This window comes from Oncorhynchus clarkii, chromosome 20 (assembly GCF_045791955.1).
Source record: "Oncorhynchus clarkii lewisi isolate Uvic-CL-2024 chromosome 20, UVic_Ocla_1.0, whole genome shotgun sequence".
Classification (NCBI taxonomy): domain Eukaryota; kingdom Metazoa; phylum Chordata; class Actinopteri; order Salmoniformes; family Salmonidae; genus Oncorhynchus; species Oncorhynchus clarkii.
This window is the reverse complement of record NC_092166.1, coordinates 8,820,643-8,838,656: the sequence shown is the minus strand read 5'-3', so window position 1 is coordinate 8,838,656 and position 18,014 is coordinate 8,820,643. Positions and strand designations below refer to the sequence as shown.

General features: G+C 46.6%; 1 protein-coding gene across 1 annotated transcript in view; it reads right to left on the bottom strand.

Annotated features, from left to right (window-relative positions):
* LOC139377233 (neuronal tyrosine-phosphorylated phosphoinositide-3-kinase adapter 2-like) overlaps positions 1–8,645 on the bottom strand; it is a 29,393-nt gene extending 20,748 nt beyond the window's left edge. Inside the window, exons 1-2 of the mRNA XM_071120239.1 lie at positions 8,569–8,645; positions 8,035–8,136 (exon numbers count right to left, since the gene is read on the bottom strand). Of these exons, the coding sequence (XP_070976340.1) occupies positions 8,035–8,136; positions 8,569–8,645 (179 nt within the window). The remainder of the gene's footprint in view (positions 1–8,034; positions 8,137–8,568) is intronic.
* Positions 8,646–18,014: the final 9,369 nt, after the last annotated feature.

The following is an 18,014-nucleotide window of genomic DNA, read 5'->3' as shown; positions in this document are numbered from 1 at the left end:
GGTTATTGTTTTATCATGCAGCGTGGTAAAACAACAATCTGTACATATTGGTTATTGTTTTATCATGCAGCGTGGTAAAACAACAATCTGTACATATTGGTTATTGTTTTATCATGCAGCATGGTAAAACAACAATCTGTACATATTGGTTATTGTTTTATCATGCAGCATGGTAAAACAACAATCTGTACATATTGGTTATTGTTTTATCGTGCAGCGTGGTAAAACAACAATCTGTACATATTGGTTATTGTTTTATCATGCAGCGTGGTAAAACAACAATCTGTACATATTGGTTATTGTTTTATCATGCAGCATGGTAAAACAACAATCTGTACATATTGGTTATTGTTTTATCATGCAGCATGGTACAACAACAATCTGTACATATTGGTTATTGTTTTATCATGCAGCGTGGTAAAACAACAATCTGTACATATTGGTTATTGTTTTATCATGCAGCGTGGTAAAACAACAATCTGTACATATTGGTTATTGTTTTATCATGCAGCGTGGTAAAACAACAATCTGTACATATTGGTTATTGTTTTATCATGCAGCGTGGTAAAACAACAATCTGTACATATTGGTTATTGTTTTATCATGCAGCGTGGTAAAACAACAATCTGTACATATTGGTTATTGTTTTATCATGCAGCATGGTAAAACAACAATCTGTACATATTGGTTATTGTTTTATCGTGCAGCATGGTACAACAACAATCTGTACATATTGGTTATTGTTTTATCATGCAGCATGGTACAACAACAATCTGTACATATTGGTTATTGTTTTATCATGCAGCATGGTACAACAACAATCTGTACATATTGGTTATTGTTTTATCATGCAGCGTGGTAAAACAACAATCTGTACATATTGGTTATTGTTTTATCATGCAGCATGGTAAAACAACAATCTGTACATATTGGTTATTGTTTTATCATGCAGCATTGTACAACAACAATCTGTACATATTGGTTATTGTTTTATCATGCAGCATGGTAAAACAACAATCTGTACATATTGGTTATTGTTTTATCTTGCAGCATGGTAAAACAACAATCTGTACATATTGGTTATTGTTTTATCATGCAGCATGGTACAACAACAATCTGTACATATTGGACTCTTCTATCACACGTGCGATGACGTCAGAGGGGAAAACTCTGTGTTTGTTGTTTGCACTAACTTCTTGGTTGTTGTAATATCTCTAACAGAAGTGGCTGTTTCACCATGAAGGATTCCAGCTTTAAAAAACTTAATACATCAGTCCTTCCCTCTGGAATAGCACACAGTGGTCTACTGGGATGTGTGTGTGTGTGTGTGTGTGTGTGTGTGTGTGTGTGTGTGTGTGTGTGTGTGTGTGTGTGTGTGTGTGTGTGTGAGATGTGTGTGTGTCTGGGTGTGCGGGTTTCTGCACCTAGTCTCTTTGTGAAGGCTCAAATGATGGAAGCGACCAATAATGAGAACCACATTGGTGCCAATCAGCCGAGAGAAAATCTCTCTGTGGGTTGCCATTGATTTGTGTTTAACTCTGCGCACGGTTAGCTCAGCGCTCCCAAAACCCAGAGGCCCAGAGACACGATGGAAGTCCCCCACTCCAGCCACCGTCAATCCCCCTTTAAATACAAGGATGATTGGTCTGAATAGAGCGGCTGTTGTGGCAGGGTGGGGCTTTTGACAGTCACAGGACTGTACTGGCCAGAGAGTACAGAGTAGATTTCGGACTCTCACTGCCAAATGGTGGAGACTTTAGCGTCATTTAGCGTCAAAACAAAATAGCCGAACAACTATTGTCTCTCCAACAACACAACTAGGGCACTTTTTGCATATGCACACACCAACTCACACAGTGGCCACTGAAACTGCTGTGCGTCGTCCACACTGTGTTGAATATGTAATTCCTTCTCAGTGCATCTTTCTCAGTTGGCGCTCAAGTACAACTCAAACTCCTCACTGGACTGGAGTTTTCATCATTAAGTCCCAGAGTTTATCCAGTAATGACATACAATAAATCAATGCTTTAGTCCAAATAAAAAAGTAGTTGTGACATTTAAGTGACGATTTGTGCTCACAAGTGCTTGGATGGGTGGTTGTGGGTGAGCGGAGGTGTTTGGGTGTGTGTGTGAGACTTTGCTGACTCCCACTGACTCTGAGCCAGCTGCTGAGCTGGGGGTTGGGGGGGTCACTGGTCAGGGGCTTAACTTTGCCTAGCAACTGGGTATCCACAGACACCAGACACAAAACCAGCCTCCGGACTGCTCCACATAACAAACGCACACGTGCACACCTCAAACATACTCAGGAGACTACAACTCCCAAGTCTCAAACTCCCATCTGTAGTCCTTAACCCGCAGACCTCCCTTGAGTGCTGACATATAACGGCTATCGTCCTCCAGCTGTCAAACCTATCACACATATCACCTGAGGATTCCCAAGACCTCAGGGCATCAATCACGACAGTGGAGCGCTACCAGTCAGACCCATGATAGATGTGGCATTGAACTCGCATTTTTTCAAGATCAGGAAGAGAAAGAAAAATCCCACGGCTCTCCGTGTGTATTCCTGTTTAAGCCTGGTGCCCAGAGGAGCTTTGCACTAGCTGATGTTATGTAGCCCAGACAGTGGACATTTTCAAAACACTCTCTTTGCAAACTTTTATATTGTTCTTTTTTAAATCATAAAACACACTAAACCTGGTCTCTGAAAGGCAGGAGTTGTTTTCCCCATGTAGTAAATCAAGTAACGTAGCTTTTGAACTTTAATTAATCAAGTCTGCAGAAATTATCATAATAACCTATGTAATAACATGAACCTATGTAATAACATGAACCTATGTAATAACATGAACCTATGTAATAACATGAACCTATGTAATAACATGAACCTTTGTAATAACCTGAACCTTTGTAATAACATGAACCTTTGTAATAACATGAACCTTTGTAATAACATGAACCTTTGTAATAACATGAACCTTTGTAATAACATGAACCTATGTAATAACATGAACCTATGTAATAACATGAACCTACGTAATAACATGAACCTTTGTAATAACATGAACCTACGTAAGAACATTAGAATTTGAAAAAAACGTCCAGGAAATATGGAAATGTGGCTTTACATGAACAGGGTGGTACTTTATTCATATACTCTGTAGAAATGGTAACAATAAGGTAATAATACCATTCATAGGTCATAAGAATTAAACTCTGCTTCTACCACACAGCTGTCTGCAGGAAAACACTCGTGAATATTAACACAGTAGTGCGTGTCAGGTGTTTAACTGGTGGAGTTATATATAGGATATTTACCAGTGATTGGCTGGACCACAGATCACAGGTGCACTTGGAACAGTTGGATGGAGGGTTGTCATTGGGCAGTTCTGGTTTTGTGTAAATAGGCTACTTGAGTCTCTATGGGACATGGAATGCACAACACGACACCAACAAGTGATAGAACTGGGTTTATGTATGTGTGTGTGTGTGTGTGTGTGTGTGTGTGTGTGTGTGTGTGTGTGTGTGTGTGTGTGTGTGTGTGTGTGTGTGTGAGACAACAAACACAGTGATATGCACAGACTTTTTCCTCACACACACACACACACACACACACACACACAAACCCAGTTAGTTTGTTTGTTGGTGTTGTATTGTGCGTTCAAACAGAGACTCAAGTGTTGACCCAGAACCAGAACTGCCCAGCTACAACCCTGTGTGTATATCCCTGTGTGTGAATAACTACTCTTTCAGATACAAGGAAAACACCAATGGGATGGCAATACACGCAGGAAGAACCTCCTCACTCAAACCCGACGTGGTGATCTGATTGGCCTGTGGCTGTTCCAGCTGTCACCAGGCAGAACACATCTCCTGCTAGCAAGCAATTCACACTTAATCTCCTTCTAACAGGTTTTTTTTTTCTCTGCCCTCCCTCTCCTATCTTTCTGTCTCTCCCATTCTCTCTCTCCCTCCGTCAGCTACTGTAAAAATGGGTTGTCTCATTGACCTACTAATAGGCCTCATGAAAAATCCAGCTATCATTTCATATTCTTCCTCTAGCTACTGGGCATTAATATTTTACATTGACAACAGCTGAGAGACGGCTAGAGAAATATCGGGACACTAGATATCACTTTCACCTCCCATGGAATTGACACAGAGTTAGGATGACAGACTCGCTTTTTGGTGTGCTAACTTTTGGTGTGTGTTTTGAGTGAAAAGTTATACGAGTTTGTTCTACACTCCATAAAAAAAATCATATCAATCAAAATCATATGACTGAAGGACCTAGGATTTTGCGCTTGAAAACGTGGACTTGCTCAAATAGAATTTGCTCATGGACATGTACTCGTATAAACAGTGTTGTGAGTATACAGATAACAAATAGAAAAAAGGACACAGCTGACACCCCTCTATAATATTAGGAGTCAACTGCAGTTGGAGTCAGCTTTACTATCAGAACAAGTGACTAAATGACCATAAGCTTTAAGGCTCTGCATACACTCAACAATCTCAACAACATTTGCAGAGCTTACAAGTGGGGTATACCACAAAGCAGGTTCAATGAGTTAGCCAGCTAAACGTGCCTAAACAGTCTGAAATATTATTATTTATTGTTTTGAAGATATACTTGAAATGGGTACGGTATAATTGACTCAACAACTAAAAAAAAAACATCTAAGTTTAGTTTTCTTATTGAACCAGAAAATGAATAGTTATTTGTGATTATTTATCAAAGTTAGCTGGCTAACTCATTGAGCCTGCTTTGTAGTACAGCTCTCAGGTGAAAGCCATCAATACCCTACGAGGTTTAAGATAACAAGGTAACCAGACATCATTGATGCCACAGCTGATGAGCGATGACTGTTCCAGCTTTGAAAACATATCTCTCAGATGTTGCAGAGACTTTGGCAACATGTAGAAAGGGAATCTGTCGAGGAACTCTCCTTCCACTGTCAGCATGTAGCATTAGAAAGCACACACAGACACACACAAGCAGACCCCACCAGCTCTATATCCACTGAGTCTGCTATGATCTATCACTGGCGAACCACACACTTCGACTCCACAGCACCTACTTGTTGACACACAACCAAGGCTTGTGGTCTCCACGTGCTGCCCACGTTGTGCGCCCGCTTGCTATTCGCTGAGCTTTCAGATGCCCACGTGGTGCGCCCGCTTGCTATTCGCTGAGCTTTCAGATGCCCACATGGTGCGCCTGCTTGCTATTCGCTGAGCTTTCAGATGCCCACATGGTGCGCCTGCTTGCTATTCGCTGAGCTTTCAGATGCCCACGTGGTGCGCCCGCTTGCTATTCGCTGAGCTTTCAGATGCCCACGTGGTGCCGCTACATATTCGCTTTCATCGGGACAGAGAGCGAAAGAGGACAAAAAAACATTTGCAAGATGTTCCAACGTCTTGTAGGACTGTTTTATAAACAATGTATCAGACGACTGAAATGACCAACTTTCAGTTAGTGAACATGTATGCCTGGTTTTGAGTTTTGGATCACATATCTTCCATCATTAACCAGTTAACACGTATGTAACGATTGTCGTTGGTGGAATAAGGTGAGGACCAAGGTGCAGCGTGGTACATGTTCGGCATTTTATTAAATATAACTGAACACTAGATAACAAAAGGCACAACTGAAACAGCTCCGTCAGGTGCAACACACACTAAACAGAAAATAACTACCCACAACCCATAGCGGGAAAACAGGCTGCCCAAGTATGGTTCTCAATCAGAGACAACGACAGGCAGCTGACCCTGATTGAGTACCACACCCGGCCAAAAACAAAGAAATAGAAAAACATAGAAAAACGAACATAGAACGCCCACCCTAGTCACACCCTGGCCTAACCAAAATAGAGAATAAAAAGCCTCTCTATGGCCAGGGCCTGACAGTGTAACCTTGCCTATAGTTCTGTTGATAGGTCCTATGTTAAAAACAACTATACACAAACCACACACTTAGTGTATTTATATCCAATAGTGAACGTGGGCTCATTCATCGATTTTATGACCACAATCCCCCTAATTCTAGCCTGGTCCCAGATCTGTTTGTGCTCCTGTGGCCGCTGTCATCTGTTTGTGCTATCTTGCCAAGTCCTATGGTCCTATGGCTATACGACACAAACAGACCTGAGACCAGGCTACCCTAACACTACTCTCCGAATCAGAAGTAGACCAGGCTACCCTAACACTACTCTCCACATCAGAAGTAGACCAGGCTACCCTAACACTACTCTCCACATCAGAAGTAGACCAGACTACCCTAACACTACTCTCCAAATCATAAGTAGACCAGACTACCCTAACACTACTCTCCAAATCAGAAGTAGACCAGACTACCCTAACACTACTCTCCAAATCAGAAGTAGAGCAGGCTACCCTAACACTACTCTCCAAATCAGAAGTAGAGCAGTCTACCCTAACACTACTCTCCAAATCACAAGTAGACCAGGCTACCCTAACACTACTCTCCATATCAGAAGTAGACCAGGCTACCCTAACACTACTCTCCAAATCACAAGTAGACCAGGCTACCCTAACACTACTCTCCATATCAGAAGTAGACCAGGCTACCCTAACACTACTCTCCATATCAGAAGTAGAGCAGGCAAGGACAACCTCTAGCCAAGGACAAGTCCTAAATAAGTCAGGAAGTGACAAATTAACTCTACTCCCTAGAGAGGCCTGCGCCAACCCACTGGCACCCCAAAATATGGCAATATGCCATAGTCAAAGAGATACACACACACACACACAACCCGTTAACACACCCACACAACCCATTAACACACACACACACACACAACCCATTAACACACACACACACACACACACACACACACACACACACACACAAGAAACACATACATTACACAGACTCTTTCCTCTCTGCAGTATGTGTGACGACTCAACAAGTCAGGTAATGACATTTGACCAACGCAGCCAAGACATCGCTTCAAATCAGAATGAAGGGGAAATCTGAAGACTCTGGTTACATGGCATTGTAAAACATCCATGGCTGCCATGGCACAATGCATCAACTTAAACCTGTGACTTTACAGGGATGCAATGTATTAGTGGATCTAGGTATAACTGGACAAGAATGCGGTGTGTTGAGGTGTGTGTGTGTTGAGGTGTGGGTGTGTGGGTGTTGAGGTGTGTTTGTGTTGAGGTGTGGGTGTGTGTGTGTTGAGGTGTGGGTGTGTTGAGGTGTGTGTGTGTGTGTTGAGGTGTGGGTGTGTTGAGGTGTGTTTGTGTTGAGGTGTGGGTGTGTTGAGGTGTAGGTGTGTTGAGGTGTGGATGTGTTGAGGTGTGGGTGTGTTGAGGTGTGGGTGTGTTGAGGTGTGTGTGTGTTGAGGTGTGGGTGTGTTGAGGTGTGGGTGTGTTGAGGTGAGGTGTGGGTGTGTTGAGGTGTGGGTGTGTTGAGGTGTGGGTGTGTTGAGGTGTGGGTGTGTTGAGGTGAGGTGTGGGTGTGTTGAGGTGTGGGTGTGTTGAGGTGTGTGTGTGTTGAGGTGTGTGTGTGTTGAGGTGTGGGTGTGTTGAGGTGTGGGTGTGTTGAGGTGTGTGTGTGTGTGTGTTGAGGTGTGTGTGTGTGTGTGTGTTGAGGTGTGTGTGTGTGTGTGTGTGTGTGTGTGTTGAGGTGTGAGTGTGTTGAGGTGTGGGTGTGTTGAGGTGTGTGGGTGTTGAGGTGTGTGGGTGTGTTGGTGTGTTGAGGTGTGGGTGTGTGTTGAGGTGTGGGTGTGTTGAGGTGTGGGTGTGGGTGTGTTGAGGTGTGGGTGTGGGTGTGTTGAGGTGAGGCGTGGGTGTGTTGAGGTGAGGTGTGGGTGTGTTGAGGTGAGGTGTGTATTATAAGGACTGTCTCTGATGCTTTGTTACATGGCACGTTATTGTGAGAAGACCTCACACGAGTATGACGCAACATCTCACATCTATAGACAAGCATGACCAGTCTGTACGTGTGGATCATTTCTCAAAGTGTCCTGTAGGTGTATGAACGCATTTTAAGACTCCTACCTTTTTATGGCTTCTTCCTGTTTTCTCTTCTTGTCCTGTTTCTCCTGTAGGTAAATCCTGTTCCTCTCATTCCTGCCGTGGTCCAGGTTCTGGGAGACCAGCCTGTTGTAGGTTCCTAGTCCACTATCTTCAACATCCAGTTTCTGGGAGACCAGCCCGTTGTAGGTTCCTAGTCCACTATCTTCAACATCCAGTTTCTGGGAGACCAGCCCGTTGTAGGTTCCTAGTCCACTATCTTCAACATCCAGTTTCTGGGAGACCAGCCCGTTGTAGGTTCCTAGTCCACTATCTTCAACATCCAGTTTCTGGGAGACCAGCCCGTTGTAGGTTCCTAGTCCACTATCTTCAACATCCAGTTTCTGGGAGACCAGCCCGTTGTAGGTTCCTAGTCCACTATCTTCAACATCCAGGTTCTGAGAGACCAGCCCGCTGTAGGCTCTTAGTCCACTATCTTCAACATCCAGGTTCTGAGAGACCAGCCCGCTGTAGGCTCTTAGTCCACTATCTTCAACATCCAGGTTCTGAGAGACCAGCCCGCTGTAGGCTCTTAGTCCACTATCTTCAACATATTGGACAAACCTCAGAGTTTCTTCCTGTTTGGAGCTCATCATTCTTCACAAGCGATCCGACAACCTTCTGGAAAGCATAATAAAGAAATGTTAATGACATCGTGGCTCAGTGACGTTTCTGATGTCTGGTGGCTGGTTTCTGGTTGCTGTGTCTGGTGGCTGGTTTCTGGTTGCTGTGTCTGGTGGCTGGTTTCTGGTTGCTGTGTCTGGTGGCTGGTTTCTGGTTGCTGTGTCTGGTGGCTGGTTTCTGGTTGCTGTGTCTGGTGGCTGGTTTCTGGTTGCTGTGTCTGGTGGCTGGTTTCTGGTTGCTGTGTCTGGTGGCTGGTTTCTGGTTGCTGCGTCTGGTGGCTGGTTTCTGGTTGCTGTGTCTGGTGGCTGGTTTCTGGTTGCTGTGTCTGGTGGCTGGTTTCTGGTTGCTGTGTCTGGTGGCTGGTTTCTGGTTGCTGTGTCTGGTGGCTGGTTTCTGGTTGCTGTGTCTGGTGGCTGGTTTCTGGTTGCTGTGTCTGGTGGCTGGTTTCTGGTTGCTGTGTCTGGTGGCTGGTTTCTGGTTGCTGTGTCTGGTGGCTGGTTTCTGGTTGCTGTGTCTGGTGGCTGGTTTCTGGTTGCTGTGTCTGGTGGCTGGTTTCTGGTTGCTGTGTCTGGTGGCTGGTTTCTGGTTGCTGTGTCTGGTGGCTGGTTTCTGGTTGCTGTGTCTGGTGGCTGGTTTCTGGTTGCTGTATCTGGTGGCTGGTTTCTGGTTGCTGCGTCTGGTGGCCTGCTGGGTTCGTTGCCTGTAAAGGGTTGTTAGTATCTGTGGCAGTTGTTGGTCGAAGTTTCATCAGTATCCCCGGAGCTGTACAATGCAAACCCTGGGACTGCGGTTGAAAATTAGCCGGCTGGCTAAAACCGGCACTTTTACTGAAACGTTGATTAATGTGCACTGTCCCTGTAAAAATACTCAAGCGCACAAACAATTCTGGAGGGGTCCACTATCTAGTCGGTTTTTGTCCTAACTGTTTTCTCACTCTCTGATAAATGACTTCCATTGATAAAGAACTTACTGATGAAATAAGAAAACCAAATGACACAGTAGCTTTAGGGCAACAACAGTACTGAGAAATCCTTTAGAGTCATGCACCACGAACACAGGATATCACACATTGTGGTACTGATCGCATTTATGTGCATTCCTGGATTTACACGAAGAACTGCTGCGATTCCTGATCAAATGATCGGGCTTGTGCTTTTATCTGATTCTCAAAGAAATATGATTCTTTATAGGATTCCTCCACAAACACTTGTGCGTCACAGACGAGCTGCGTGAATTGGAATGCTCCATTGAAAAAAATACTTTCCCCTGACGTCAGATCAACTGCGATCCCTTTGATTTCTTGCTCTCAAGTGAGGAGAATGAACGTTGAACATGACACTGTTTACAGCCACATTCAAACACACCACTGATTTAACACTGTTTACAGCCACACCACTGAGCATCTAATGATGTGTTGTGGGATTCAATGTGTGTGTGTGTCCCGGTAGGTGTGTGTAGATGCAGAGTGTATACCATGCTGTTTGAGGGAGTGAATGTGTGTGTGTGTGTTTATGTGTGTATATATATATACTGTATATATATGTGTGTGTGTGTGTGTGTTTGTTTATGTGGATGTATATATATATATATATATATATATATATCTATACTGTCTCGCCATGAATAACCTGGGTGTTGGGGTTAGTGGGTTTAACTGCATGTGGAGCAGGCGGTTCTGTCTCCCCATGAATAACCTGGGTGTTGGGGCTAGTGGGTTTATCTGCGTGTGGAGCAGGCGGTTCTGTCTCCCCATGAATAACCTGGGTGTTGGGGTTAGTGGGTTTAACTGCATGTGGAGCAGTCGGTTCTGTCTCTCCATGAATAACCTGGGTGTTGGGGTTAGTGGGTTTAACTGCATGTGGAGCAGGCGGTTCTGTCTCTCCATGAATAACCTGGGTGTTGGGGTTAGTGGGTTTAACTGCATGTGGAGCAGGCGGTTCTGTCTCTCCATGAATAACCTGGGTGTTGGGGTTAGTGGGTTTAACTGCATGTGGAGCAGTCGGTTCTGTCTCTCCATGAATAACCTGGGTGTTGGGGTTAGTGGGTTTAACTGCATGTGGAGCAGGCGGTTCCGGTTCGCTACAGAGACTACTCAGTTTTGAATCACTGTCACAGACAGACAAGAGACAGATGGCAGTGGTATAATTACAACTTGTAGCTGTTAATACTGCACAAATGTACCTCAAAGGCTAAGTTTATCATTGGTGCTCAGGCACAGAGTGCTCTTGCAGGATTCAAAACTCTACTGGAGCTGAATTAAGCCTCTGTAATCCCTGTGAACCTGCATCGCTGCACTCAGCTCGTTTATCACATTGTTTTTCAATGAAACCTTGCAGCCGTTTGTCCTCCTCTGGTCTTACACATATTTTCTCTTTCTTTCCTCTCTTCAAATCAGATAAATCTTTGTTTACATACCCTACATTACTCATCTCATATGTATATACTGTACTCTATACCATCTACTGCATCTTGCCTATGCCGTTCTGTACCATCACTCATTCATACTCATTCATATATCTTTATGTACATATTCTTTATCCGTTTACACTTGTGTGTATAAGTTTTGAGTAGTTTTGGACTTGTTAGGTTAGATTACTTCTTAGATATTACTGCATTGTCGGAACTAGAAGCACAAGCATTTCGCTACACTCGCATTAACATCTGCTAACCATGTGTATGTGACCAATACATTTTATTTTATTTTATTTGGATCTGTTGGAGAAGCTCTCAATCTATTCTGTTAAACAAGTTGTTCTGATGCTAACCTACATCCCCTCTTTCCCCTTCTCCTCCCAGCCCTCTCCTCTCGTTGTTCTGCAGCTCTGACGCTAACCTACATCCCCTCTTTCCCCTTCTCCTTCCAGCCCTCTCCTCTCGTTGTTCTGCAGCTCTGACGCTAACCTACATCCCCTCTTTCCCCTTCTCCTTCCAGCCCTCTCCTCTCGTTGTTCTGCAGCTCTGACGCTAACCTACATCCCCTCTTTCCCCTTCTCCTTCCAGCCCTCTCCTCTCGTTGTTCTGCAGCTCTGACGCTAACCTACATCCCCTCTTTCCCCTTCTCCTCTCAGCCCTCTCCTCTCGTTGTTCTGCAGCTCTGACGCTAACCTACATCCCCTCTTTCCCCTTCTCCTCTCAGCCCTCTCCTCTCGTTGGCTGCAGCTGTTGGTTCTCCGAGCTGCAATTTTCTCAAAACAGAAATGACAGCGGCACACTATGTCCGTATCTAGGCAACGGTGTCACACGGGAGAAGGGGATGTTCTCGATCGGTGTCAAAAAAATGTCACTGCCGGCGCACTCATTATACAGAGGATCAGGTAACAAAGGTAAATCCTATTAACTCAATGGCACTGCTAGGGAAAGGTGTGTGTGTGTGTGTGTGTGTGTGTGTGTGTGTGTGTGTGTGTGTGTGTGGTGGTACTTACAGTAGAGCTGTGTCCCTGCTGGCTTGAGGAGGGCCAAAGCAATGTTCTCCAGGTGGGTCCAGTGCGAGACGCAGAACAACTCAGACAGATCTCGGAGCACGTGTACAGAAAGCCACTTCAATCCACAGGGAAGCCCAGTAGCCATTGTACGCTCCCAACAGCTGGGCTTGCTCAAAGGAGTCCTCCAGGGCCAAGGCGGTGACAGGGGGTAGCGAGGCCTGTCGATGCCCAGGCCAGTGCTCCCTCCCCTGGGTAGCCAGAGAGACCCAAGGCCCCTGTCCAAACAATGCTATACTCCAACCCAGGAGCCAGCTTTACACTCATCTGCACACACATGGACAGACCCTACCAGCATCACACACATGGACAGACCCTACCAGCATCACACACATGGACAGACCCTACCAGCATCACACACATGGACAGACCCTACCAGCATCACACACATCGACAGACCCTACCATCATCACCCACACATGGACAGACCATACCAGCATCACACACATGGATAGACCCTACCAGCATCACACACATAGACAGACCCTACCAGCATCACACACATGGACAGACCCTACCAGCATCACACACATCGACAGACCCTACCAGCATCACACACATAGACAGAGCCTACCAGCATCACACACATAGACAGACCCTACCAGCAGCACACACATAGACAGACCCTACCAGCATCACACACATGGACAGACCCTACCAGCATCACACACATAGACAGACCCTACCAGCATCACACACATGGACAGACCCTACCAGCATCACACACATAGACAGACACTACCAGCATCACACACATAGACAGACCCTACCAGCATCACACACATGGACAGACCCTACCAGCATCACACACATGGACAGACCCTACCAGCATCACACACATAGACAGACACTACCAGCATCACACACATAGACAGACCCTACCAGCATCACACACATGGATAGACCCTACCAGCATCACACACATGGACAGACCCTACCAGCATCACACACATAGACAGACACTACCAGCATCACACACATGGACAGACCCTACCAGCATCACACACATGGACAGACCCTACCAGCATCACACACATAGACAGACACTACCAGCATCACACACATAGACAGACCCTACCAGCATCACACACATAGACAGACCCTACCAGCATCACACACTCCTTTTGACATGCAGACTGAACACACACTCCGGCGGCTCCTGGTGGGTTTCTGTCTGAACCGATCCGATGAACTCTTGGCTGTCCGGTTGTGTGTGACCCTCAGATGCAGTTAGTATCCGTAGTTGAGAAGCAGAGCGGTGTGTGTGTCAGGGGGGTGTTCAGACGGATCATCTCTCCGCTGTCTCTCTCATCAACACAGAAATCCACTCCACTAGCCTCAGCAGATGAGACCAGGCTTTATGAGCACGGATCACAAAGAACACGCCTACTCTACCTTCCTTCCTCCCAGCAAATCTCCTGCCTGCCTCCCTGACTCTCTCTCTCTCTACTAGTATCTTTCTGCCCCCCCATCCCCTCTGCCTCCCTGATTCTCTCTCTCTCTCTCTCTCTCTCTCTCTCTCTCTCTCCACTAGTATCTTTCTGCCCCCATCCCCTCTGCCTCCCTGACTCTCTCTCTCTCTACTAGTATCTTTCTGCCCCCATCCCCTCTGCCTCCCTGACTCTCTCTCTCTCTACTAGTATCTTTCTGCCCCCATCCCCTCTGCCTCCCTGACTCTCTCTCTCTCTCTCTACTAGTATCTTTCTGCCCCCCCATCCCCTCTGCCTCCCTGACTCTCTCTCTCTCCACTAGTATCTTTCTGCCCCCCATCCCCTCTGCCTCCCTGACTCTCTCTCTCTCTCTACTAGTATCTTTCTGCCCCCCCCATCCCCTCTGCCTCCCTGACTCTCTCTCTCTCTCTACTAGTATCTTTCTGCCCCCATCCCCTCTGCCTCCCTGACTCTCTCTCTCTCTCTACTAGTATCTTTCTGTCCCCCCATCCCCTCTGCCTCCCTGACTCTCTCTCTCTACTAGTATCTTTCTGCCCCCCATCCCCTCTGCCTCCCTGACTCTCTCTCTCTCTCTCTACTAGTATCTTTCTGCCCCCCCCATCCCCTCTGCCTCCCTGACTCTCTCTCTCTCTCTCTACTAGTATATTTCTGCCCCCCCCATCCCCTCTGCCTCCCTGACTCTCTCTCTCTCTCTCTACTAGTATCTTTCTGCCCCCCCCCATCCCCTCTGCCTCCCTGACTCTCTCTCTCTCTCTCTACTAGTATCTTTCTGCCCCCCCCATCCCCTCTGCCTCCCTGACTCTCTCTCTCTCTCTCTACTAGTATCTTTCTGCCCCCCCCATCCCCTCTGCCTCCCTGACTCTCTCTCTCTCTCTCTACTAGTATCTTTCTGCCCCCCCATCCCCTCTGCCTCCCTGACTCTCTCTCTCTCTCTCTACTAGTATCTTTCTGCCCCCCCCATCCCCTCTGCCTCCCTGACTCTCTCTCTCTACTAGTATCTTTCTGCCCCCATCCCCTCTGCCTCCCTGACTCTCTCTCTCTCTCTACTAGTATCTTTCTGCCCCCCATCCCCTCTGCCTCCCTGACTCTCTCTCTCTCTCTACTAGTATCTTTCTGCCCCCCATCCCCTCTGCCTCCCTGACTCTCTCTCTCTCTACTAGTATCTTTCTGCCCCCCATCCCCTCTGCCTCCCTGACTCTCTCTCTCTCTCTCTACTAGTATCTTTCTGACCCCCCCATCCCCTCTGCCTCCCTGACTCTCTCTCTCTCTCTACTAGTATCTTTCTGCCCCCCCCATCCCCTCTGCCTCCCTGACTCTCTCTCTCTCTCTCTCTACTAGTATCTTTCTGCCCCCCCATCCCCTCTGCCTCCCTGACTCTCTCTCTCTCTCTCTACTAGTATCTTTCTGCCCCCCCCCATCCCCTCTGCCTCCCTGACTCTCTCTCTCTCTCTCTACTAGTATCTTTCTGCCCCCCCCATCCCCTCTGCCTCCCTGACTCTCTCTCTCACTCTCTACTAGTATCTTTCTGCCCCCCCCATCCCCTCTGCCTCCCTGACTCTCTCTCTCTACTAGTATCTTTCTGCCCCCATCCCCTCTGCCTCCCTGACTCTCTCTCTCTCTCTCTACTAGTATCTTTCTGCCCCCCATCCCCTCTGCCTCCCTGACTCTCTCTCTCTCTCTACTAGTATCTTTCTGCCCCCCATCCCCTCTGCCTCCCTGACTCTCTCTCTCTCTACTAGTATCTTTCTGCCCCCATCCCCTCTGCCTCCCTGACTCTCTCTCTCTCTCTCTCTACTAGTATCTTTCTGCCCCCCATCCCCTCTGCCTCCCTGACTCTCTCTCTCTCTACTAGTATCTTTCTGCCCCCATCCCCTCTGCCTCCCTGACTCTCTCTCTCTCTCTCTACTAGTATCTTTCTGCCCCCCCATCCCCTCTGCCTCCCTGACTCTCTCTCTCTCTCTACTAGTATCTTTCTGCCCCCCATCCCCTCTGCCTCCCTGACTCTCTCTCTCTCTACTAGTATCTTTCTGCCCCCCATCCCCTCTGCCTCCCTGACTCTCTCTCTCTCTCTCTACTAGTATCTTTCTGCCCCCCCCCATCCCCTCTGCCTCCCTGACTCTCTCTCTCTCTACTAGTATCTTTCTGCCCCCCATCCCCTCTGCCTCCCTGACTCTCTCTCTCTCTCTACTAGTATCTTTCTGCCCCCCCCATCCCCTCTGCCTCACTGTTGTCTTTCTGTCTATTTATCTGCTTTATATGGCCGCACTGCACTCACTGTGTGTGTTTTTCTCTTTCCAGCACCACGGAGAGTTCTCTTACCAGCAGCCTGGGTAGGTGGGTTGGAGAAGAGGGCGAGGGTGGGGTGGGGGGGGGGGAAATCGGTTCCTCCACTATTGCCACGGTGTGACCTCAATAAACACAGCCTCCTCTCTCTCTCCCCCCCCCCCCTCCCCCAGCTAGTAAACAAGACTGGGATATACACAAAAAAACACAGCACAATGAATTCACTGAGTTACATTCACATGCATGTGTTCACACATGCATACCAAACAACAAACAACTACTCTGTATGCACAAATGCAACAAAAACAACGAATGCACATAGACAACATTTCAGAAAGCACAGAAAAAAAATCAACACATTTGCAGAACACAGCATCACCCTCCATGCAACAATTTAAGCACACTGCACAAAAAAAAAATGCTGTTAACGCTGAAACATCCCTGGGGCAACGCAGACGAATGTACCCAAAGCAGTTAGAGTTAGTGTTGTTGTGTGTTTGTTATGGGATGCTACTGCTGCTAGCTCTGTGTTTACAGTATGACTATCCAACATTGCTTTCCTGAAGGGAATACTCTCTAGTTGTTTGTGTGCTGGGAGGGTTGGGTACGAGGCGTGGGTATGAGGGGTTTGTACGGCTGGATTAACACTGAGGACACAAAGGGATTAGGGGAGTAGCGATCTGTTGTTTTCATCAATCCTACCTTTCGCCCCTCCCCTAAATTTCCCCCTCTCCCCCTCCCTCGGTCTGTGTTGGGACCAAAAATGAGCTGACAGAAGCAGGCGGTGGTGGAATTTAGGTTGGATTAGCAGTGATTTAGGGATGGCAGAGCAGGTAGGGGGCAGTGGAGGAGAGAAAGAGTCAAGGTTAAATGTCACAATAGTGAGTTAGAGATCAGTGTCAATTGAGTTAGTTATAGGGAATTGGGGGGATACCTAGTCAGTTGTACAACTGAATGCATTCAACTAAAATGTGACTTCCGCATTTAACCCAACCCCTCTGAATCAGAGAGGTGCGGGAGAGGGGGGGGGGGTGGCTGCCTTAATCCACATCCACGTCTTCAGCACCCGGGGAACAGTGGGTTAACTGCCTTGTTCAGGGGCAGAACGACCGATTTTCATATTGTCAGCTCGGGGACTCGATCCAACAACCTTTTGGCTGCTTTCTTAGTAGGCTACTTATAGGTGTTACTGGCCCAACACTCAAACCACTAGGCTACCTGCCGCCCCAGTTTACATGTTAAAGATCTGTACAGAACATGAGAAAGTAAATCAGCAGTTGGGAGTTAGTTTAGTTTTAGTACCCTTTTAGCCCTACAAAAAGGAGCCAGAGTAAATGTGGAAAGATGTGTATATAGGGACTAGTTTTTGTAGGTACAGTATGGTTCAGTACCCAAATACTACAGTATGGTTCAGTACCCAGTACTACAGTATGGTTCAGTACCCAAATACTACAGTATGGTTCAGTACCCAAATACTACAGTATGGTTCAGTACCCAGTACTACAGTATGGTTCAGTACCCAAATACTACAGTATGGTTCAGTACCCAGTACTACAGTATGGTTCAGTACCCAGTACTACAGTATGGTTCAGTACCCAGTACTACAGTATGGTTCAGTACCCAGTACTACAGTATAGTTCAGTACCCAGTACTACAGTATGGTTCAGTACCCAAATACTACACTATGGTTCAGTACCCAAATACTACAGTATGGTTCAGTACCCAGTACTACAGTATGGTTCAGTACCCAAATACTACAGTATGGTTCAGTACCCAAATACTACAGTATGGTTCAGTACCCAGTACTACAGTATGGTTCAGTACCCAGTACTACAGTATGGTTCAGTACCCAAATACTACAGTATGGTTCAGTACCCAAATACCACAGTATGGTTCAGTACCAAAATACTACAGTATGGTTCAGTACCCAGTACTACAGTATGGTTCAGTACCCAGTACTACAGTATGGTTCAGTACCCAGTACTACAGTATGGTTCAGTACCCAGTACTACAGTATGGTTCAGTACCCAAATACTACAGTATGGTTCAGTACCCAAATACTACAGTATGGTTCAGTACCCAAATACTACAGTATGGTTCAGTACCCAGTACTACAGTATGGTTCAGT